Below are 25,760 nucleotides of genomic sequence, written 5' to 3'. Positions count from 1 at the left end.
CAGTCCTGCGCAGATAAAAAGATGTGTCTTAAGCTCGCGGCGAAAGGTTCGAAGGTCAGGAAGTTGGCGAAGTCCTGGGGGAAGTTCGTTCCAGAGGGTGGGAGCCCCCACAGAAAAGGCCCTTCCCCTGGGCGTCGCCAGCCGGCACTGCCTGGCTGACGGCACCCTGAGGAGTCCCTCCCTGTGAGAGCGTACGGGTCGGTGGGAGGCAATCGGTGGCAGTAGACGGTCCCGTAAGTATCCCGGCCCAATGCCATGGAGCGCTTTAAAGATAATTACCAAAACCTTGAAGCGCACCCGAAAGGCCACAGGTAGCCAGTGCAGTCTGCGCAGGAGAGGTGTCAGGTGGAAGCCACGAGGGGCTCCCTCTATCACCCGCGCAGCCGCATTCTGGACCAACTGGAGCCTCCGGGTGCTCTTCAAAGGGAGCCCCATGTAGAGAGCATTGCAGTAGTCCAGGCGAGATGTCACAAGGGCATGAGTGACCGTGCATAGGGCATCCCGGTCTAGAAAGTGGCGCAACTGGAGGACCAGGCGAACCTGGTAAAAAGCTCTCCTGGAGACGGCCGTCAAATGGTCTTCAAAAGACAGCCGTCCATCCAGGAGCACGCCCAAGTTGCGCACCCTCTCCATTGGGGCCAATGACTCGCCCCCAACAGTCAGCCGCGGCTGCAGCTGACTGTACCGGGGTGCCGGCATCCACAGCCACTCTGTCTTGGAGGGATTGAGCTTGAGCCTGTTTCTCCCCATCCAGACCCGTACGGCTTCCAGACAGCGGGACAGCACTTCGATAGCTTCGTTGGGGTGGCCCAGTGTGGAAAAGTACAGCTGAGTGTCATCAGCGTACAGTTGATACCTCACACCGAAACCACTGATGATCTCACTCAGCGGCTTCATATGGATGTTGAACAGGAGGGGTGAGAGAATCGACCCCTGCGGCACCCCACAAGTGAGGCGCCTGGGGGTCGACCTCTGCCCTCCCGTCAACACCGTCTGCGACCGATCAGAGAGATAGGAGGAGAACCACCGATAAACGGTGCCTCCCACTCCCAATCCTTCCAACCGGTGCAGCAAGATACCATGGTCGATGGTATCAAAAGCCGCTGAGAGGTCTAATAGGACCAAGGCAGAGGAATAACCCCTGGCCCTGGCCCTCCAGAGATCATCAACCAACACGACCAAAGCTGTCTCAGTGCTGTAACCGGGCCGGAAGCCGGACTGGAACGGGTCTAGATAGATAGTTTCATCCAGGTACCGAGGTAATTGACATGCCACCACACTCTCTACAACCTTCGCCGCAAAGCGAAGGTTGGAGACCGGACGATAATTACCTAATACTCCAGGGAAGGCTTCTTGAGGGGAGGTCTCACCACTGCCTCTTTCAAGGCGGCCGGAAGGATCCCCTCCAACAAGGAAGCATTCGTAATCCCCTGGAGCCAGCCTCGTGTCACTTCCTGCGTGGCCAGTACCAACCAGGAGGGGCACAGTTCCAGTAAACATGTGGTGGCGTTCAACCACCCCAGCAACCTGTCCATATCCTCAGGAGCCACAGGGTCAAACTCATCCCAAACAGTCTCAACAAGACAGCCCTCCGACATCTCACCTGGATCCACCCAATTTTGATCCAGACCGTCCTGAAGTTGAACGATTTTATCGTATAGATAACCACTAAACTCCTCGGCACGTCCCTGCAACGGGTCATCCCGCTCTCCCTGTTGAAGGAGAGAGCGGGTCACCCGAAACAGGGCAGCTGGGCGGTTATCTGCCGACGCTATGAGAGAGGAGACGTAACAACGTCTCGCTTCCCTCAGAGCCACTAGGTAGGTCCTACTATAGGACCTAACTAGTGTCCGATCAGCCTCTGAACGACTGGACCTCCAAGAACTCTCTAGGCGTCTTCTCCGGCATTTCATCTCCCTCAGCTCCTCGGAGAACCAAGGAGCTGTTTGAGATCTGCGCCGGGTCAGAGGCCGCAAAGGCAAGACACGGTCTAAAGCCCCAGCCGCGGCCTGTTCCCAGGCCGCGACTAGTTCCTCAGCCGTGCCGTGGGCTAGACCCTCAGGGAACGGCCCAAGCTCCGTCTAGAACCTCTCCGGGTCCATCAGGCGCCTGGGACGGAACCAACGTATGGGTTCCGTCTCCCTGCGGTGTTGAGTGGTGGTCAGAAAGTCCAGGCGAAGGAGAGAGTGATCTGACCATGACAAAGATTCAGTGACTAAATCCCTCAAGTCCAGATCCTTCAACCACTGGCCAGAGATAAAAACCAAATCCAGCGTGCCTCCCCCAATGTGAGTAGGGCCATCAACTACTTGGGTCAGGTCCAAGGCCGTCATGGAAGCCATGAACTCCCGAGCTGCTGTCGACGACATGCCGGTCGATGGCAAGTTGAAGTCCCCCATGACAATAAGTCTGGGGGTCTCAACTGCCACTCCAGCAAGCACCTCCAGGAGCTCGGGCAGGGCAGCTGTCACACAGCAAGGAGCCAGGTATGTGACAAACAAGCCCATGTGACACCTATGGCCCCACCTCACAAAGAGGGATTCACAACCGGCCACCTGAGGTACAGTGGTCTCCCTCGGCTCTAGACTCTCCTTAATCACAACCACCACCACCCCACCCCTACCCTGGGCCCTCGGCTGATGGAATGCCTGGAAACCCGGTGGGCATATTTCAACAAGGGGCACGCCCCCTTCTGTGCCCAACCAGGTTTCTGTAACGCCCATAAGGTCCGCGGAACCCCCCTGGATAAGATCATATATTAGGGGAGCCTTATTGACCACGGACCGTGCGTTGCACAACATCAGCCGGAGGCCCAGGCTCTGAGGGTCTTGACCATCCGGGGAACGGGAGAAGTCTGAGGGATCGGGGCGCGCGATCGCCTTCACACATCGGCCCGCAGCAAGCGATCCTCGCTTCCGCCATATCTGCCTCCACTTACCGTACAAATGGGACCACCCTCACCAGAAGGAGCAATCTTCCCCGTAACCTTGAACCTGTTAAATGGCGCCGAGCACCGCAGAACTGCCCCCGACAGGCTACCCCCACACCCCCCCTTGCCCTCCCACCTTAAAAAATTCCCTATCTAAAAACCCCAAAGGCTCTTCCTCGACGCATGCCACCTCTGTGGGTCCCAAGACCCGTCATTGAGGCCGGCCCTTGGTAATAAAACGGGCCATTCCTGCGAGGTGGGGCACCTACTTGCGCAAGAGTTCCTGTACGAATATCGTATAAAAATCGTAAAAATATCGCGTAACTAGAAGATAGAAGTCGGCGAGATGATATTGTCCCAGGATGGCAGAATATTATACAAATTTATATCTTAAAGATAATATATTGAATAGGATATTGATAATTATTTGAAGGAATATAAGGTTAAAAATTTAACTTTAGAACAAACGGATGAACTGAATCGGCCTATAACCTCTGAAGAAATTATTTTGGTAATTAAACAATTAAAATGGGAAAACTCCTGGTACGGATGGGCTCACAGTTAGTTATTATAGGAATTTACAGGATGAGATGTTAGGTCCACTTAAGGAATTATTTAATCAGATACAACTAGGAGGGGAATTCTCATGGAGAACCTCTTTATTTCATTGATACCAAAAGAGGAACAGGATTGTTCTAAACCTGGGAATTATAGGCCAATCTCACTTTTAAATAATGATTATAAGATTTTGTTAAAATAATAGCTAATAGATTAATGTTGATTCTGCAGCTAAGAATTCATAATGATCAATCTGGATTTATAAAAGGGAGACAGATGAGGAATAATGTTAGGCAGATTGTTAATTTACTGGAGTACTTAGAAAAGAAAAATTTTATTCCAGCAGCATTTATTTTTCTCGATGCAGAGAAAGCTTTTGATCGATTGCATTGGGATTTTTTATTTAAATTAATAGAAAAGATGCAATTTGGAGATGGTTTTTTAAGAATAATTAGGGCAATTTATGGAGAGCAAACAGCACAGATTATAATCAATGGTAGCTTAACAGAACCTTTTAAGATTGCGAAAGGAACAAGACAGGGATGTCCTTTATCACCATTATTGTTTATTTTAACTCTAGAACCATTATTGGATAAAATACGAGAAGTAAAGGAGATAGAGGGAATTAGAGTTATTGACCACGGACCATGCATTGCACAACATCAGCCGGAGGCCCAGGCTCTGAGGGTCTTGACCATCCGGGGAACAGGAGAAGTCTGAGGGATCGGGGCGCGCGATCGCCTTCAGACATCGAGCGCGCGCCCCCGGGAAGCGATGCAATTCCTCGCTTCCGCCATATCTGCCCCTCCCACTTACCGTACAAATAGGACCACCCTCACCAGAAGGAACGCAATCTTCCCCCGTAAACTTCGAACCTGTTAAATGGACGCCGCGAGCACACGCAGAAACTGTCCCCCCCCCTGATGGGCTACCCCAGCACCCTCCCTTGCCCTCCCACCCCTTAAAAATTCCCTATCTAAAAAACCCCAAAGGCTCTTCCTCGACGCATGCCACCTCTGTGGGTCCCAAGACCCGTCATTGAGGCCGGCCCTCGGTAATAAAGTGGGCCACTCCTGCGAGGCGGGGGCACCTCGCAGGTGCAAGAGTTCCTGTACCGAATATCGTATAAAAATCATAAAAATATATCGCGTAACTAGAAGATAGAAGTCGACGGGAGGTGATATTGTCCCAGGATGGCAGAATATTATACAATAGTTCCTCAAATGGATACCCATCATCTGATGACTCTTCAAATGGTGACTGGCACATGATGACAAATAAAATAAAGATGGAAAAAGATGGAAAAGTAGCTCAGTCCTAAAATCCATTAAAAATGAGGTAGGTGGTTCTTCTATCACCGCCAACAATGTCTACAGCTGTTTCTGGATAAGTCCCCCGGCAGATCCCAAACCGGTCTCCAAGCCTCTTCCACCACAGTTCCAAGGAACAATCATGGCCAAAGAATCCCAAAAGGCCATGTAAAGTGCCGATGACAATGCACATTGGTAATTATGGGAAAAAGCAGGCCCACATAGGCCAGGACGCCTCCAATGCCCACCGCACCACTCCCCTCCGCCAGGATGGTCCAAGGCTGAAGATCTCTCCAGGCAGACCCCTCGCTCCAAGAAATCCAAATACTGACCAAAGGCCAAAGGCCTGGACACTCCACAGGTCCAGGCCTTTCCCAAGAGCCAGGCCAGACACCTCTGAAGCAGGCCGGTGCGATGTAAAAAGCCGCAGGTCCCAAACGCGGCAAGGAGCGGGATAAAAACGTCATAAAAGAGAGTCTCATACAAGGAGGGCAGTGGGGGAGCCAGAAACAACCCTCAACCCCCATCGCCCCTAAAACAAGGCCAGGGGGAGGTCGAAACACCGTAGTTATTCCGATGCGGGGGGAAAAAACAGAAGAGCAAGCTGCGGCCTCGTCTGTCAGTGACAAACCACGAGCCACGGCCTCACCTCGCGTCCAGGAAAATGGCCGCCGTCTGCCGCTCGCCCTCGCTCTCCCGGCCTCGTTCTCGACAGCCGTGAGTCCGAGAAGGCCCGCAGACCTCTCCCACGGCTGCCGAGAAGATGGTAAAGCGGGCCGGGGGGCGCAAGCAGCTCGGCTTGCCGCCTGGACGCTGCCATCCAACGCAGAACATCCCGTCGGCGGCTCCGATCTTCTAGCAAGCCGCCATCTTGCGCATGCGCAGAGCCTTTTTTCCCTGAACGTTACTAGCCCCACGGGGCTGGGTAATTAATGAAGAAATTAGAAATGAAGATAAAAGAGAAAGAAATTACCAGGGGACCAACAGCTCCAATACTCCCAGTCATGCCTTTGTAACCTTGAGGACCCTAAAAAAGAAAACAAATAAAAAGTAAAAGGGGAATTTCACTTTCCTGAATATCAGTTTCAAACTGGGAGGATGGACAACCCCTAAGCAACTCATCCGTCCAGAAGGGATCTTCCCTAAAAGCGTCTCAGAATTTTATCTGCTTTAGTCTAGCATTGTTGATGTCAGGCTCAAGGAATAAAGACCAGCCCAATGGGCTAGCCCAGAGTAGGTTCTTTACTGCTGTTCACCTAGAGCAGAGGTCTTCAAAGTTGGCAGCTTTAAGACTTGTGGACTTCAACTCCCAGAATTCTCCAGCCAGCTATGGTGGCTGAAGAATTCTGGGAGTTGAAGTCTACAAGTCTTAAAGCTGCCAACTTTGAAGACCTCTGGCCTAGAAATAGGAATCTTGCCAGATTTTAGGGAGGCTCACTGGCTCTTTGACCCCTCTCTCTTGCAAAAGGTTGCCAGGTTCCAACACTGTTATGCAGTTAAAACACAACTGTTGCAATTCATGTAATTTGTCTTCTTCCCCATCACCTCTATGCTGGATAGGAAACAATGGATGGAAATTATCCTGAGAGAAGCAACCTAGAGAATTAAGGAGAAAATTCCTAATAGTGAGGACAATTAACCATTGAAACAAATTGTCTTCGGAAGTTGCTGGAAGTTGCCCCATTGCTGGAAGCTTTTAAGAAGAAACTGGACAGCCATTTACCAGAAATAGTATAACTCTCCTTCGAGAGCAGGGAGTTGGACTAGATAACCTTGAAGGTCCCTTCCAAGCCTGTTACTGTTCCCTTATCACCACCAGAGGTGAGGTGAGTCTCTATTCTTCTGACCTTCAGAAAGAGTGTCACCCTCTGGCTCTGCCAATTGGCACGGGGATCAAAGAGTGTTAGGCAATCCTGGGGAAGGTTGATGTTGTAACAATGTTCTCTCCACTGTTTTAAATTTTAATACCATAACCCTACCTTTTAATTCTATTTTTGACTTGGTTAAGTGTTAGCTGCCCAGGGTCACTTAGGTGGTATAGAAATGTACTAAATGGATGGATGGATGAATGAACTGGATCTTACCCAGTGGTGAAATCCTCCATGGGTTGCCACCGGTTCACTGCCCACGCATGCACAGTGTGCACCAAACACATGCTGCATGTGCATGTGCAGTACACACCAAATGCATGATGCACACACGCGCATGCACAGTGCGCACCGAACATATGCTTCACACGGAAAAAGGAACCTTTTGAAGGTAAGCAGAACAGCAGGGGGAACAACTGTGCCGCTCTATTTAGATTCACTAGAAAGCAGAATATAAATCGCACAGCACAGCTGATCATCAGAAATACCGGTTCAGATGGACCAGTAGTTTTTTTTTACTACCATTTCACCTGAACCGGTAACTTTTATTACTACCGATTCTCCCTAACTGATGGGAACCTGTAGCATTTCACCCCTGATCTTACCATGCCTTACTGAGACACACAAGGCTCAAAGCCTTCTATCAGGGTGGGTTCTACTTAGCTTTACTACCAATTCACAACAGGAGCACACGTGCATGCGCAGAAGCCCCTTGATGACGTCAGGGTGGGTGGGCAGAGCCTACCACCAGTTTTACTACCGGTTCTATAGAACTGGGAGCAACCCACCACTGCCTTCGGCTCCATACATCTGTGGTGGCACAGTGGTTAGATGGCAGTACTGCAAGCTACTTCTGCTGACTTCCAGCAGTTTGGGCAGTTCAATTCTCACTGGCTCAATGACGACTCAGACTTCCATCCTTCCAGGTCGGTAAAATGAGGACCCAGATTGATGGGGGCAATATGCTGACTCAGTAAACTGCTTAGAGAGGGGCTATAAAAGCACTGTGAAGTGGTATACAATTCTAAGGGCTATTGCTATTTACCCTGGTGAACTCAGTGGATCTGAGAGCAAGTGATGGGTACAAAATCATTCAGGAAGCTTCTAAAGAAAACCAAGCTCGGACAACTGGAAGAAGGGAGAGACTGCAATTCTTACTCTTCAGATCAATCCTGTCTCTTGGGAAACAAAAGTCCCATCGTGGAAATTTATTTGGATTCAAAAGATTTAATGTGCGAGGGATTATACAGAGGGAAACAAGTAGACCAGGGGGAGGCATTATTGAGGAGAGCAGCCAAAGCTTTCTCCAATGTGATCACTAGCAAAATGAGTAGGACTTCAAATCCTGTTAACTCCAGATAGCTGTCTAGGAATGATGGAAAATAACGCCCAAAACTTGTCGACAGCCCCATGCCGAATTTTGATGCTACTAGACTACGATTCCATTACAGAGATTCAGATAACTAGACTAACCGTCTGCATAGAACAGAACTAGGTAAAGACATGGCGGCTGATGTGGGATCCTCAGTGCTCTCTGAGCTTGGTTGTTTTGTTTCAGAAGTTTCCATTACCCAACTAGGTAACATCATAAGTGCTTCATCTGTCAGTCCTTCACTGGCAGATCAAGCTACTATTACAACAACTGTGATGGCAAACCTGTGGCATACGTGGCACGCAGAGCTTGCTCTGCTGCGGGCATGCAAGCCATCGCCTCAGCACAGCTCCACCACGCATGTGTGCATGCCTCCTGCCAGCCAGCTGGATTTCAGGTCTCTGCCACGCATGCACGGAGGGTGGGGCGCATGCGGGAGATGCATATGCATGCACAGGGGCGGGGCACATGTGGTGGGGTTGCAAGCACATGCACAACGGGGTCACGGGGGGTCAAGTGTGCATTGCATTATGGGTGTGCGCACGCATGCGCACGCCTGCTTTGGGCACTCTGTGCCAAAAAGGTTAGCCATCATTGGTCTATAGTATAAACAGGAAACAAATGCCAGACGCATTAGTACTGATAATGTGACCTGGATGGGTAATGAAACGTCTTCAAGAAAACAACCCAGCTCAGAGAGCATCAAAAACCACTCAGTTCAAAACCTGAGCTACAAATATTCTCTTCTAATGGTGGTGAATATATGAAATTTGAAGGAACTTGGGATCAGGTGGCTTGAACGACTATTTCCCTCATTACAGGGCTCCTGAACTACTAAGACCAAAGAACAGTTTAATGATGGCCCCAATCTCACAAGAGATTTACATGGCAATTACTACTACATATCTATTTGGATTATTTCCCCTAGAGTCTGATATATAGTAACCCTTCTTACCCTTGTTATATTTTCAATGCCTCTTCAAGATATCCCTCTTAACTCATACTGCTCCGGGATCTGACCTTTTATTTTTTTTATCCATTTTCGTTCATCATATTTATTACATAAATGGTTTTCTCAGTGTCCCGGTAGATAATCACTAGGTAGCCTTTGCAGGTCTCAGAAATTAAAGCAGGACTGGACCCAGCTATATTTGAACAAGAATTGAGTAGGAGCCAACAGGGCTACTAGCTAGTAGCGGATCTTCTTGGATATTTTTGCTCTACATCCGAGAAACAGAATCCAGATATGAGAGACTATGTGCCTGAAAACCAGTACACTGAAACTTTTGTATGTTAGAATGTCTTGTGGTTGACCTGCATTTTTTAATTATAGCTTTAATTAATTGACTTGGAAGAAAAGCTGCTTAAGCAAGGTAGTGCCTCTTTTTATTTCCTCTTGTAAGCTGTGAGATAACGAACTTCCAACTTTAACCCCAATCAGATAATTATTTCCATTTTTGGTCATAGCAGGCACCCAGTGTCTGCTAGAAATTTAATCTTCATTCATCTGTAACCTTCCTTTACTGATTCTTAAACTGGGGAGCTCTGGGGCTGGAGGAGGGAAGAGAGGTGGCATGGCTATAAAACATGCCCAATAAAAGCAACCCCTTTGTGAGTTGAATTCTAAATGGAAGAGGCATCCCTGGTGCTACAAATAATACATGAGGACAATTTAAACAAACAGCATGATATTTGTTTCAGTCTTGGCATCTTTTTTTCAAAATTCTCATAGCATCGTACTGCTGGAAGAGACCTTGGAGGCCTTCTAAGCCAACCGCCTGGACAAGACAGGAGTCCTTATACCATCCTGGACAAAGGATTGTCCAATCTTTTCTTAAAAACCTCCAGCGATGAAGCACCCACCACTCTGGAAGGCAGGCTGTTCCACTGATTAATAGTTCTTGCTGTTGGGAAGTTTTTCCTTAGATTTGGATTTCCCTCTGACAAGCTTCTACTCATTGCTTCTTGTCTTGCCCTCAGGTGCTTTGGAGAATAAATTGACCCCCTCTTTCCTGTGACCGCCCCTCAAATCCTCCAGTTTTGGTATCCATCCTGCAAATTCTAAATTAGCTGGCAACACATGATATTCAGAAGAGGTGAACACACCTTTGGTGGACAGGTAAAAAAGCTAAGAGTTCAAATATGCACTTTAATTCAGAAAATTCTTAAAACAAGTGCACAATTGAAATCAGCAGTAAAGACAGCTCCTTCCAAATAGTTCTCAGCATATATGACTTACGGAAATAGTACTTTGCTTTAGTTTGGCAAGATTCTGTCTATAGGTGAGGAACAATTAAGTAATGTCCTTGGAAGAATCATGTGTCTTTCTTGGGTTTTTTGAGCCCTGACACATACTTAATATTCTTTCCTCCTCCTACTTTCCCCACAACAACATATGAGGTAGATTGAGCTGAGAGAGAACAACAAGCCCAGAGTCACCCACATTTCAGGCCTAAAGAAGGACTAGAACTCGCATGGTACCAGTGTGGGGCTATTGTAACATCAACCCCCAAATCCCTAGTGTTTAATTCACTTACCATCTCCCCTTTTGGTCCTGCCATTCCTGGATGCCCCCTGGGACCCTCTGGGCCCTGAAAAAGAAAGATAAACCAAAACAGGATTATGTAATCTGCAAACTGATCATATCACAGAAACCATCATCATCCATGGTCCAGAAGCGGTCACTGAAGGGATATTTAAAAATGTACAATGTGCATAAAAAAGGAGAGGGCTCCAATGGGTTGGTCATGACCACCATCCTGACTTCCACCAATCTTCTTCCCATCAGTGGACCCTCCTGCTTTGACCCCGTTTGTCCTGTTGTGAGATGGCATATCAAAAAATATCAACAGGTTGGCTGGGGAATTCTGGGAGTTGAAATCCACATATTAAAGTTACCAATCTTGAGAAACACTGATATATGGTATAATAAAAATTATATTACTTGGATTTATGAGCTCTCGGTACCTACTTATGTAGAGAGATGCCCTCTGTTATAAGTAATGACCATGTCTAGATGATCAGATATGGAAGCTTAGAAATTGTCAGAAAGTTGAATAATTATGCTTGCTTGTCAGGCTCCTAAAGTAAAATAATACATCTCCAGCTTGTTCCGTTTCTTGTTTTTCCTTTTCAAGCCTTGGAGGGAGACTGGAAAAAGGGAATAAGGCTATAGGAGGGTCTATGGCACAAGAGTAATAAAATATCTGCAGCAAAGGAAATGAGATTAAGAAGTAGAAATAATTAAATACATTACAGGAGGACCCTGAATGCCTTGTTCTCCAGGCAGCCCCACATCACCCCTTGGACCCTAGGAAATAAAATGAGACAAGTATTAAAGCTGTAGAAAGGACAAACATCTAGAGATGGGCTTTAAATCAAGAGAATTAGACATCAGATTGACTGCCTGTTTAAACTGTCAACTCCAATCACACGAAGTTAGGTTTCCAGGTTGTGAAATCTTCCTGGTGCCCTACACATTGTCAGAATTATACCACTTCTACATTATCAGTCAAATGGAGTCAGAGATCCTGTTGGCAATGAATTTGGGGGTGTCAGCTGCTCTGTACCAGAGGGCACCAATTTAAGGGAAGCTAACATACCCCATACCCCAAAAGTTTAACAGCCAGGCAGGGTTGGCTACATTAGTGCTTCTCAACCTTGGCCAGTGTCAGATGTATGGACTTCAGTTCCCAGAATTGATGCCTGGGGAATTCTGGGAATTGAACTCCACACATCTTAAACTAACCAAAGTTGAGCAACATTGGGCTACATGATTGAGAGTTCTTCAGCTGGCAAACCTGGTGGCCTTGGATGAGCCTTTCTTATATGCTCATCCACCAGGCTTGGTTGGCAATACTTTTGGGATGGAACTGTGAGAACACAGTACAGGATTTGAACAAAGCCCCTTAATCTTTAATAGCTAATGTTCAATCAGTGAAAGAGAAAAGTGAAGGGAGGATGAAGCATCTACATTCTCACCAGCCGGCCTTGTCTTCCAGGCTCTCCAGAGGCTCCTGATCGCCCTCTGTGTCCCTAAAAGGAAAGCGAATCAAACTTTCAAAACAAATGTCAATCAACAGTTTGTAATGGGAAGAAGGAATAACCTTGAGGTACAGAAGGAAGAGACACAACCAAGACAACAGTCAGATAAAAAAAAAAATCTGAGTGCGGGCCAGAATTATAAAATGACTCAAACAAAACCCTCCCTAGTTCTCACGAAAATAAGAGGAGGAGGGAAGCACATCCAGACTTGTACAATTCATCAGGGTCAGCAATCACCATCGTACAAGGACAAAAGGAGGTGCATGTAACACCTCTGCAGCTCAAGCTGCACTGGCTGCTGGTCTCCTTCTGCAGTGTTATTTGTGCAGGAATTGAGTATGCCTAGTCTAGTGAAAAGAAGGACCAGGGGAGACATGCTAGTGGTGTTCCAATATCTAAGGCGCTGCCACAAAGAAGAGGGGGTCAACCTATTCTCCAAAGCAGGGGTCTCCAACCTTGGCAACTGTAAGCCTGGAGGACTTCAACTCCTCCAGTCCTCCAGGCTTACAGTTGCCAAGGTTGGAGACCCCTGCTCCAAAGCACCTAAGGGCAGGACAAGAAACAATGGATGGAAACTAATCAAGGAGAGAACCAACCTAAAATTAAGGAGACATTTCCTGACAATTAGAACCATCAATCAGTGGTACAGCTTGCCTCCAGAAGTTGTAGGTGCTCCAACACTGGAGATCTTTTAAGAAGAGATTGGACAACCATTTGTCTGAAATGGTATAAGTTTCCCTGATCAAGCAGGGGATTGGACTAGAAAGGCTTCCTTGGAGCTGCTTGCAGTGGGATTCAAATCCAAGTGCTACCGGTTCGCTATTGGTAACACGCAGGCGCACAGGCTCATTTTGCGAGCATGCAACGCTTCTGCGCATGCGCAGAGCATATTTGATGACGTCTGGGTGGGTGGGAAGAGCCTCCTGCCACCGCCACTACCGGTTCGTACAAACTGGAGCGAACCAGTAGAAACCCACCACTGGGCCTCCCCCTCTTTTACAATTATTTTATACAGGTAATCCTCGATTTACAACAGTTCATTTAGTGATTATTCGAAGTTACAACAGCACTGAAAAAAGTGATTTATGACCATTTTTCACACTTATGACCATTGTAGCACCCCCATGGTTACATGGTTTACATTCGGATGCTTGACAACTGACTCATGTTTATGAGGGTTGCAGTGTCCCAGGGCCACGTGATCCTTTTTGCGAACGTCTGACAAGCAAAGCCAGTGAGGAAACCAGATTCACTTAGCAACGATGTTACTAATTGAACAATTGCAGTGATTCACTTAACGAACGTGGCAAAAAAGTGGTAGAATGGGGCAAAACTCACTCAACAAATTTCTCACTTAACAACATCAATTTTGGACTCAATTGTGGTCGTAAGTTGAGGATTACCTGTACTTGTTTTAACTGCTGTCTAGTATAATATTTATATACAGTATAGCAGAGGTCTTGAAACTTGGCAGCTTTAAGACTTGTGGATTTCAACTTCCAGAATAGCTGGCTGGAGAATTCTGGGAGTTGAAGTCCACAAGTCTTAAAGCTGCCAAGTTTGAAGACCTCTGCTATATAGCTTTTATTTTTATGCCTACTTGCACACTGCCCAGAGTTGTTCTGTGTGGGAGACTGGGAGTTTCTAAATCTGATATAGAAACAGATAAGGAAATAAAAATATAGAAACAAATAAAAATACAAAAATAAAGCTAGGCAGAGCCCCTTTAATCAGAATGGAAACTGACCTTTAGCGAGTAATAGTGAAAGAGAATAGAAAGAGTATATGAAAAGGAAAAGGTTCCCTCACTCAATTTTCGTCTCCTGAACAATACAATACTAATAAAATTAAACCTGACTTCTTTGATTAGAGAGCAGCATTATCTACATTTACTGGTGACTGGAAGTCTCTTATGGACATTTTGCATAAAAGTGAAAAAAATGAACTTGTGATTTATGATTTTGAAGATGAGACAAGGTAGATTTTAGAAAGAAAAGAGTCACGATGTAACTTTAGAGAGGGAGGTTAAAATATATTTCTTCTTATAACTGCTATGAAAAAATATCGGAAGCCACATTTTAATGTTTTTTTTTCCTTTTTGCCCCCATTTTTCCCTTTTCTTCTTTCCCTATTCTTTCCCTTTTTTCTTGTTTTCTGGCATGTTTTGCCTTTTCTTTAATTTCTATTTTCTTCCTTATGTTATATTAGTTTGTACTAGTTTTTATCTTGTTTAAAAGTTTCAATAAAAAAGAATTATCTGTCTGTCCGTCTATTTGTCTATCTACGTAAACAATACAATACTAATGAAATTAACTAATGTCCCTTGCTTGTTTCCAGCATGATATACCCAGGTTTTTCTGCTAACTCTTGAACAGCAGGAAATATTAATCTATATTACTGGCAGTTTCAATAATGTAGTTTAATATTTCCCGCTGTTCCAAGAGTCAGAATTAGGGGTGGAAGCTAATTAAGATTAACCAATATGACATCCATGGGTGCTTAACCTAGAGAAACTCATCATGATTCTAAAGTCTGTCTGGTTATTATCGCTAACAAAGCAACTTCCACAGATCATGGAGCAGAGAAATCCTTACCTTCAACCCCTGTAAACCCGGAGGTCCCTTGAGTCCAGGTGGGCAGTTGCTTGGACACTGCAGGCCATGAAGGGAAAGGGGGGGGAAAAAGAATCTCTTTTATCCAAGTAGCAATTTGGATAGCAATAACTGCAAGAGTCACTTGGTTGAGTTGGATGGCTATAGAAATTGGGAGGGGGGGAGGGAGGAATAACAGAAACAGAAGGGTTTGGAGGAAAGAAAGTGAGAGGAGGGAGGAAAAAAAGTGGCTGAGTGAGTAGAGGAAGGAATAGTGGAAGAGGGGAGGGAGGGAGGGAGGGAAAGAAAGAAAGAGAGAGAAGGAGGGAGAGGGAAGGGAAGGGAAGGGAAGGGAAGGGAAGGGAAGGGAAGGGAAGGGAAGAAGCTGGTAATAAAATCTAGCCAGTTCTCCAAAACACCAATGGCTTGGTTGCCTAAGATGTTCAGCTAAGATGAAAATGTTGGAACCTTATATAGATATCATTCTGGGTGATTGGGGAATTCACTGGCTTTATGTTACTGAGAAGGAAAGAATCTTGGACCAGAAGAACCTAAAGGACACCCACGAGCTGGATTAGACTGCAAGTTTAACTGACCTAGTCACCAATTTTGTAGAGCTAAGGAAGGCAACAGGAAATATGTAAGATCTGTTACCGAAGCGAGGAGGGCTGAAGCTCTACAATAAACAGAAAACATACCAAAGAGGCTTAAAAAGGCACCTCTCTAATTCACAGAAATATAACAAGGAGGAGGAGATATGGCACAATCAAACAAGCAAGGCTGATCTCACCCTCACCAGCTAGACCAGGCCAGGAAATCAACTCCACATGATTTTGAAACTATTTTTATAGGGTTGAAACGATTTTTATAGAGAATGGCTAAAATAACACAGACTTGCAAGTCTGATTGTGCTCCTTTTCCTCCCCCACCTTAATTTTCCTTCTATTAAAGTGTGAATGTGAACTCAAACCGATGAAAGCTACATTAGTATATTATGCAATTTATATTCCAAATATTATAGCCTGTGACTGGTTCAGGATATTTGCTAGCCTCAAATAAAGCTCAGTGAAGTTTCTTGAGCATCTCGTATGGTAATGCTTTGAAAAATGAAAGTCTTAATAACAATCATGAAGTGGGACTTCCGCTGGCAACGCAGGCTTCGTGGACGTTCCTTTGGGATTGTCTGCCCTGGGTTTCGTCAAACCATCCCTGACAGTGTAAATGGGCTGTCAAATGGTTTGGAATTCTCTCCCCCGGGAGAAGGGGGAGGGAAGAGTGGTCAGGTTTGGGTAGAGCTCCCCGGGAGCCCCTGGAATTTAACCAGGGGATCGAAGGGTGAGAGCTCCCCTTTAGTCTGACGAAGCTCCGTGCCCAGGGTGCTTCTGTTTATACAGAACGAGAAGCCGCGACCATCTCTGTGCCAAGATTTATTTTTAAAGAGAACTCAACACACACAGAACAAAGTAGGAGGACTAACAAGAATTTGCAAGTAATAAATCTTAACTTCAGCTCTTAAATAGCTTTCCTTTGAACTAACTTTCAACTTGAGTGGATTTAAAATGGCGTTTGCAATATACAAAGGAAAGTGAAACTATAAAAGGACAAAGGAAGAGAAGAACATAACAAGCTACTTTTTAAATGGAATGAATAAGAACTGTTAATGATTTTTTTTTTACCTTTTTCTTTATCACAATGTTTAAGAAGAAAAGTTTATTGAATTTTTTTTTCTCTTTTTGGTAGATTTTACAGTTTAAGAATGGCTCTTAAGCAAACAGAACTAACTACTAAAATCTTGGAAACTTCACTTCAAATATGGAATTATTATTTTTTTATAGGAACTTTTGGAGGCTTATCTTTTCTTAATAAGTTTTTAAACAAGAGATTTTTACACCAATATATTAAAGATTGTAAATTCTTTATTGTTAGATGTTAAGCTGATTGGTGAGCAGATGGTGGAAAATGTGTAAGATAGAAGACAAGGGGAAGGAGAATGCTTAAGATGTGATTTTGATGGTATTTTTTTTTTAATGTATATATATAGGGTTTAATTTTTACAACTGACTTATTTTGGGTATAAGGTGTTACTATTTGATATATGTGAGGTATAAAGGAATGGGAAGATGGAATATTGTTTAACTTTTGGAGGACAGATAGAAAAAGTTATGGATGTAATGTTGGTATTTGGTTAAATAGAATTTAATTGTTATAACTGATATATTTTGGATATAAGTTATAATTTTAATAATGTTATTTGACAGATGTAAGGTAATTGAAGAAATATTAATATTAGCAATGTTATTTGATTTATGTAAGTGATATTAAAGATATGAGAAGATAGAATATTGTTTATTTTTGGAGATTGGATAAAAATTTAAGAATTTAAGCTGGAAATATGAATTATATTTGGGAGACTGTTTAAGGAAGAAAGGTATATTATAAAAGAATTTCTGATGAATACTGGAAGACTTCCGGGTGGCTCCACCTCTTCGCTGAGCCCTAATTAAAGGGGCTCCGCACTGAACATCGTAAAAGCCAGGAAAAGCCGGCTTTAATCTTTTTCTCTGGATGAAAGAGGAAAGATAAGAGCAGCAGGAAATGTTGGTAGACCTCCCAAGAGGCTTTGTTTTAATTAAGCAGAGCTTCGAAGGGTTGATGGGTCCCATAAATATTCCTGCCATTCTCCGACTTCAGTGCGCTCCTGCAAAAGCAGGAAAAGAAGAAAGTGTCCATCTCTGCTAATTGTCTTATCTTTATGGATCTCTTTAAGCAGACGGAATGAGTGCCAGCGGACAATTATTGGATTGCAAGTATTTTTGACTTCCTGACTTCTACCTTCTAAAAAAGAGAAATTTTTTTTTCCTTTGTTCTAATTGACTCTTAAAGATGGCGCCTGAACGGGAGTGAAGTGACGAATGGAATTTTAAACAGTCTGTCCAACTAAGAAGATAAGAAATGTTATGTGTGGATTTTAATGAAGTGAACTGAGCTCTCCTATACTTAAAGGGGAAAAGAAGTTTCTAGACTTATATTTTGTGAATTTTAAAACTGAAATGGCTACTAAACCACCTAAGACTGGGGGCAGAAGGGTTCTGAACCAGCTTTAGAAGATCTGATTAAAGAGCAAGGAAAGTGTCTGAAGAAAGGTTTAAGGAGATTATGGATAATAATGAGAAAATAAGAGAAGAAATAAAGAGAATAATAAAAAATAAGAGAAGATATCTTGATGGCTTTTCAAGGTTTGGCAAAAAGACTGGAGGTGGTGGAGGAGGAGGTGCAAGAAATTGTTCAGTCAAATCAACAAATAGAAAATAGAATGGGGGGAATGCAAATCAAATTGGATAAAAATGAAGATCAAGTGGTGGTGATGCAGTATAGAATGATGGAAGGAGCTCTGAGAATTAGAGGTTTGAATGAGGACAAAGGGGAAGATTTAAAGATTTTATCAGAAGCTCTGGCTGAATTTATTGAACTTGATCCACAAGAGGTTGCTTATCAAATTGACAAAATTTATAGAGTTAATTCTTGGATTGCTAGGCAAAAGAAACTTCCTAGAGACATTGTGGTTTATTTTTTGAAAAGAACAGTGAGGAATCAAATTTTGCAAGTTGCTTTTCAGAAAAACTTGAAAATAGGGGAACAGGAGTTGAAGGTTTTGAAAGAGATTCCTCCCAAGATGTTAAGGGATAGAAAGGACTTTACATTTTTCACTCAAGAACTTAAGAAATACCAGATTCAATTTAGATGGGAGGTTCCAGTTGGCTTGACAGTGTATTATCAGGGAAGGAGATATCGTATTGACACAGTGCTTAAGGCCAAAGATTTTCTTTCTACAGTGCTGAAACTTGAAATAGAAATAATAGAAAAAAGAATTCAAGAGACTCAAATGGGTGTGGAAGCTGAGGTGATTCCAGTGATGTTACCATCTGAGGAACAACCACAAGAACAAAGACTGACGAGGGGAGCCCTTAAGCGTAAAGAAAAGGAGCAACAAACTCAAAGTAAAGTTCAGGATTCTGCTACAGAAGCGGTGGAGGAGCACGGCCGAAGATACGGGAGGACGATCTTCAGTTGATTGCTCAAAGGCTTCAGCAGCCCAGTAATGGCAAATAAAATCTTGACTTGGAATGTCAATGGTTTGAACTCAGCTCAGAAGAGAAGAAAATATTTCATTATTTGAAACAATTTAAAATGATGTTATTTGCTTACAAGAAGCATATTAAATTATCAGATCAAAAGTACCTAATAAACTCAAAGTTAGGTAAACATTTTGTTGCTTCAGCTTTGGAGAAAAACATGGCATAGTGGTTTATTTGAGAAAAGATATACCAGCCAAGTTAATAGAGGCAGATATTCACGGAAGATATATTGCTATTGAACTTACAATAGAAACAAAAAGGACTCTCTTGCTTGGTATATATGCACCCAATCAGCAACAAGAAAAATTTTATAGAATGTTATATGATAAGTTGAATCTATGGGATTATAAATCGTGCATTATATTGGGAGATTGGAATGGAGTAATAGATACACGAAAGGACAAGAGAATTTCTTCCAAGAAGATACCTGCACATGCAAAGCTGCCTAAATCCTTTTTTGATATGATAGAAGATTTTGAATTAAGAGATGTATGGAGACTGCGAAATTTGGAGGAAAGAGACTATACTTTTTTCTCTGATAGGCATCAATCCTTCTCACGTATTGATTTTATTTTAATTTCTAATGATTTGCTTTTTAGAGTGAAGAAAACTAAGATATTTCCAAGATGTTTGTCTGATCATAGTCCTGTTTGGATGGAATTGCAATATGGAAAAGAGGGTAGAAGAACTTGGAGATTAAATGAAAATTTGTTTAGATATCAGGATAATGTAAATCAATGTAAAAAGCAGATGAAAGAATTTTTTGATTATAATTTGAATAATGAAACATCGATAGAAATGGTTTGGGACTCCAGTAAAGCCTTTATGAGAGGTGTATTAATATATCTTAATAATAGACAGAGAAATAAGCAACAAAGACAGCGTAGGTATTTAGAAGAGGAAATTTATAAGAAACAACAATTATTAATACATAATCCACATGATCAAAAACTTAAAGATGCAATAAAGTTACTACAGAACCAATTTAATATGATAATGGCTGATCAGGTGGCAACAAATATACAATATGCCAAACATAATACTTTTTGTAACGCAAATAGACCTGGTAGGTGGTTAGCATATACTTTAAGGAAAAGACAAAACAACGTACTATAGAAAAAATAGAATACAAAGGTAAAGAGAGATATCAACAGGATAAAATTAAAAAAGCTTTTTTAGAATATTATACAAATTTATATCTTAAAGATAATATATTGAATAGGGATATTGATAATTATTTGAAGGAATATAAGGTTAAAAATTTAACTTTAGAACAAACGGATGAATTGAATCGGCCTATAACCTCGGAAGAAATTATTTTGGTAATTAAACAATTAAAAATGGGGAAAACTCCTGGTAATGGATGGGCTTACAGTTAGTTATTATAGGAATTTACAGGATGAGATGTTAGGTCCACTTAAGGAATTATTTAATCAGATACAACTAGGAGAATTCCCCTCATGGAGAACCTCTTTTATTTCATTGATACCAAAGAGGAACAGGATTGTTCTAAACCTGGGAATTATAGGCCAATCTCACTTTTAAATAATGATTATAAGATTTTGTTAAAATAATAGCTAATAGATTAATGTTGATTCTGCAGCGAAGAATTCATAATGATCAATCTGGATTTATAAAGGGAGACAGATGAGGAATAATGTTAGGCAGATTGTTAATTTACTGGAGTACTTAGAAAAGAAAATTTTATTCCAGCAGCATTTATTTTCTCGATGCAGAGAAAGCTTTTGATCGATTGCATTGGGATTTTTATTTAAATTAATAGAAAAGATGCAATTTGGAGATGGTTTTTAAGAATAATTAGGGCAATTTATGGAGAGCAAACAGCACAGATTATAATCAATGGTAGCTTAACAGAACCTTTTAAGATTGCGAAGGAACAAGACAGGGATGTCCTTTATCACCATTATTGTTTATTTTAACTCTAGAACCATTATTGGATAAAATACGAGAAGTAAAGGAGATAGAGGAATTAGAGTTAGACAGTATGAATATAAGTTAAGAGCTTTTGCAGATGATTTGGTGATTACTTTAACAAACCCTATAAATTCTAGTAAATCTTTGTTGGAAATAATTGATCAATATGGGAATGTTTCAGGGTTTAAGGTAAATCGGAAAAGACAAAAGTGATAACAAAAAATATGGCCAGACAACAGAAAGAAAAACTAGAGGAAGTAACAGGATTTGAAATTGTAAAGAAGGTTAAGTACTTAGGGGTTTATATTACGTCGTCAAATGTGAAATTGTATAAGAATAACTATGAGGTTTTATGGCAAAAAGTTCAGAAGGAGTTGATTGTTTGGAAAAAATTGCAATTATCATTGCTGGGGAGAATTGCTGCTATTAAAATGAATGTTTTACCTAGATTTTTATTCCTCTTTCAGATGATACCAATAATTAAGAAAGATAAGAATCTTGAGGAATGGCAGAAGGGAATTAACAAATTTATATGGGAAGGTAAAAAAGCTAGGGTTAAAATGAAAATAATTCAAGATTCTCGGGAAAGGGGAGGTTTAAAAATGCCTAATTTTAAATTATATTATGAAGCAGCTGTTCTCTCTGCAATAAGTGATTGGTTTAATTTAACAGAGGACAGAATTTTGAATATAGAAGGTTATGATTTGCTATATGGATGGCATGCATATTTAATTTATGACAAAAAAGTGGATAAGGCTTTTAAAAATCATGTGCTAAGAAATGCCCTTCTGCGTGTTTGGAAAAAATACTCTTATAAACTAAATTATAAGGTTCCTATATGGGCAAGTCCTAGACATACAGTAGAAAATATAAACATAGAACAGAATCAGGAAATGATTACATATAAAGATCTTTTGTATACTGAAAGAGGTAATTTGCAGTTAAAATCTCTGCAGGTATTAAGAGAGGAAGGGAAAAATTATACTTGGTTTCAATATGAGCAACTACGTGCTAGATGGAAGGGAGATCAGAAAATTGGTATAGAGCAGAACGAGGGAAATTTGGTAAAGCAAATTAGAAATCAGTCTCAGGAGCATATAAAGAGATTGTATAATGTGTTACTTGAAATAGATTCTGAAAGGGACTTGGTAAAGGACTGTATGATAAAGTGGGCACAAAACTTTCAGGAGCCAATATTATTGGAAACGTGGGAAAAAATTTGGGTTAGAAATGTTAAATTCACGCAGGCACAGAATCTGAGGGAAAACTTTTATAAAATGTTTTATAGATGGCATCTAGATCCTAAAAAATTATCGTGTATGTATCCAGAAATGCAAGCAAAATGTTGGAGATGTAATTGTGATGACGCTACATATTTTCACATTTGGTGGACTTGTAAGGACATAAAGGCCTTTTGGATAAAAATTTGGTGGATTTTACAAAATGTTCTGAAAAAGAAGATAAAGTTCCTGCCGCAATTTTTCTTGTTGGGAATTATTACGGATTGTACAGTAATTGAGACTAAATTGATTTTAAATCTAATAACTGCAGCAAGATTACTAATAGGACAATATTGGAAGAAAAAAGAAGTACCAACAATAGAAGAATGGATATTGAAAGTTGCCAATTTGGCTGAGATGGCGAAGATATCAGCCTTTTTGAAAGACAATACGCAAGAAAGATACTTAAAGGAATGGAAAAAATGGATTGACTATATTCAACGTAGATATCAGACTAAGAGTTATCAGACTGTTTTGAATGATTATGATGTATTATTTTGATTGCTTTTGGGGAAGTTAGGAATTGATGATTGTAGGGGTATAATTAAGTTGGGACGAAAATTTTTAGCATATGTTTGTTTTATTTTAACTATACCTTGTGCTCGTTCCGGGAAGTCGGGGGAGGGGTTGCGAAGGAGGGGAGGGGGAAAGGGGGGGAAAAAATTTTGTAAAACTTTTTGAATAAAAAAAAAATAAAAAAAAATACTGGAAGATGGAATATCGTCTTGGTCTTGATCGATGAAGATTGGATATTAAAAACTATAAGATTCTGAAGACTTCAGGAGTGGAATGGATTGATATATATTTGGTGTTAATTGATGAAGATTGGATATTAAAAACTATGTATTTTATTGATGAACTGGAAATACTAATTTAATTGGAAGATTCTGAAGATTTTAGGAGTGGAATGGACTGATATATAATGGACTAGAAGAAGAATGTACTTTTTTGTTTCTGGAAGGGGAGTTAAGGTCTTAGAGAGAGGAGTGACTATGGATTATGACATGTTGTATTTTAATTTATGATTATTAATCTTATACCCTGTACTTTGTTCTGGGAAGTCTCGGGGTGGGAGGGGAGGAGGGAAGGGGAAGAGGGGAGATGAAGGATCAATGTAAAGGAATGATTGAAGATATGTAATTAAGAAATAGAAATAATTTAAAATGAAATCGGGGCTGGTCAGCTGCCATTTCAGAAAGGAATGGAAAGGGAGAGGAGAGAGTGAAGGAAGAAAGTAGGTAGGAAAGAGAGAGGTAGAAAAGGGGGAAAGAAGAGGAAGAAGAAAGGGGAAAGAGAGAGGGTTAGAAAGGGTGGAAGAGAAGAGTAGGGAAGGAGGAGAGGATGTAGAAAAGCGAAGGAGAGGAAGGATGAAGAAAGTAGAAGAAAGTAGAGAAGGGAGGAGGAAAGGTTTGTTAAGGAAGGAAGTGGTAGCTGGGCAGGTCCGAATAAGTAACAAATGAAAGTTAATGACTAATGTTGAATAAGAGACTGTATATTGAATAAGTTGTTGGAAAATGGAAATAAAACTTTTTTACTAAAAAAAATAAAAATAAAAATAACAATCATGAAGTGCAAGAAAAACCAACCATGGGAACAGAAGAAAGAGTTACTTTGCATCTTACTGTTTTCCAACTAGCCTAAGACATGATGGCTTTGTGTTGAAATGGGAATTAAACGCAGTCCTTCTTACCACAAAATCAGCACTGCCTTCGGCTCCTTGGATACGACCAATTGGGCCCTTGGAAAACATGAAAAAGCATAAAAATGCAAAACATTCTCTCACTTGTAAAAAAAAAGGGGGGGGGAGTTACTTTTCATTTTCCCACCACCTGAGACTCAGTCATTTAACGGTGAAAGCCTCCCCTGAAGTAACTGAAGGATATGCACATCAGTGATTAACCATTTTACAGCCTGACAGAAATAAGAACAAGTATGCCTGGTTAAAACTGAATTCAGTTCTTCTATATAGCACAGGTGTTGATATTTGAGTTGTTCACTAGATATTACTCTCAAATCTATAAGTGACTCACCCTCATACTGCTGTGTAAAGCACCCAAATCAGTAGCAACAGAGCTGTGATGGAATATAGTCTGGATTCCCAGGAGGGAGGGGCTGCACTCCAAAGGAGCAAGAGGCAACTCAGTTCAGATAGCTTGTGTGAAAGAGGGTGAAGATGGCTTCTCCCTAATAGTTCCCAGAGTATATGCTTTTAGGAGGCGCTAGCATGCTTTAAAAAGGCATGCAGCGGCTCAGGGGGTAGGATGCTGAGTTTGTTGATCAAAAGGTTGGCAGTTCAGCGGTTCGAATCCCTGGTGCTGCCATGTAACGGGGTGAGCTCCCGTTACTTGTCCCAGCTTCTGCCAACCTAGCAGTTCGAAAACACGTAAAAAATGTAAGTAGAAAAAATGGGGACCACCTTTGGTGGGAACGTAACACCGTTCTGTGCGCCTTTGGTGTTGAGTCATGCCAGCCACATGACCACGGAGACGTCTTCGGACAGCGCTGGCTCTTCAGCTTTGAAACGGAGATAAGCACCGCCCCCTAGAGTCGGGAACGACTAGCACGTATGTGCGAGGGGAACCTTTACCTTTTAGCATGCTTTAGTTTATCATTCTGTCTATGGGTGAGGAATAATAAAGTAATCTGCTTGGAAGAACCTCACTGTGCCTTTCTTGGTTTTTGGAGCCTGACAAGAACTTACTGGCTTTCCGGGAGGTCCTGGAGGCCCTTGTGGTCCATCTGGTCCACGTTCCCCCTAAAAAACACAAGAAGAATCCCAAAACCATTTCAGCAGCAAAGACTTCCATTGTGAGCATCCACAGTCTTTAACAATGGGCATCAGGATTAATATCCACAATTATTAGAATCATAATTTTTCAACCTTGGCATGGATGAAGGTTGAGCATTGAAGTCCACCCATCTTCAGGTTGCCAAGGTTGAGACATACTGCTTAGGATGGCTCTCCTATTGCCACCTGAGCTATGTAAGCCATACAGTGAAGTAGATAGCCAAGGAAGCAACCAGGAGTGCAGAGAATGAAGGGATAAAAAAGACAAGGAAGGAAAAATGGAATTATTAGGCAATTTGGAGTGGGAAAAGAATGATTTCTGGGGCCAGTCTTCAATTCTATTTTATTTTTGCCTCCTTCTGCCCAAAATGGAGCAAAGTTTTGCCGAATGGCTGGTTTATTTTAAAATACAACAGAATAACTTGTGCAATATTTATTTTTAGTATGAGGATATAAATTATGTAGGATGCAGAACCAACCTATTCTGAACACAGGATTTGCATTATCTAATTTAATTTAACTCATTTAGCATGCATAGTCCTGATCCTAGGAAAAGAAAGGGAGAGATTGGGCAGCTTTCATTTTTTAATTTCTAATTTGGGTCTCTTTCCGAATCTTTCATTCTCTTTCTCCTTATTTTTTGAGTTAGTCTCAAAGATGCAAGTATCCTCAGCCATATGGTGGCAGTAACTATATATAAACCTAGTGTTCTAGACATGTTGCCTCCAGATTACATTTTTGTGTCAGCTTATTTTTTATTTATAGTATTTCCTGGACAATTTCTACAAATACCCTGATACATGTCTCATGATGCATATATCTTGTCTACAGATAAAAACCAAGTAAACCTACTTCCAGACCTGGAATGAAGTACATTAGCCATCATTATTGTTACCTCTATTTAATATAACCCGGCATGGGCAATATCCACCATGGAATAAGACATTGA

General features: G+C 42.0%; 1 protein-coding gene across 1 annotated transcript in view; it reads right to left on the bottom strand.

Moving 5' to 3' along the window:
- The window catches only part of COL9A2 (collagen type IX alpha 2 chain), a 70,710-nt gene that overhangs the window by 26,584 nt on the left and 18,366 nt on the right, over positions 1–25,760 (bottom strand). Inside the window, exons 8-14 of the mRNA XM_058195900.1 lie at positions 24,725–24,778; positions 23,714–23,761; positions 14,676–14,732; positions 12,019–12,072; positions 11,294–11,347; positions 10,575–10,628; positions 5,771–5,824 (exon numbers count right to left, since the gene is read on the bottom strand). Of these exons, the coding sequence (XP_058051883.1) occupies positions 5,771–5,824; positions 10,575–10,628; positions 11,294–11,347; positions 12,019–12,072; positions 14,676–14,732; positions 23,714–23,761; positions 24,725–24,778 (375 nt within the window). The remainder of the gene's footprint in view (positions 1–5,770; positions 5,825–10,574; positions 10,629–11,293; positions 11,348–12,018; positions 12,073–14,675; positions 14,733–23,713; positions 23,762–24,724; positions 24,779–25,760) is intronic.

This window comes from Ahaetulla prasina, chromosome 10, assembly GCF_028640845.1.
Source record: "Ahaetulla prasina isolate Xishuangbanna chromosome 10, ASM2864084v1, whole genome shotgun sequence".
Lineage (NCBI taxonomy): Eukaryota > Metazoa > Chordata > Lepidosauria > Squamata > Colubridae > Ahaetulla > Ahaetulla prasina.
The sequence above is the reverse complement of the archived record's forward strand: the minus strand, read 5'-3'. Positions and strand labels throughout refer to the sequence as shown.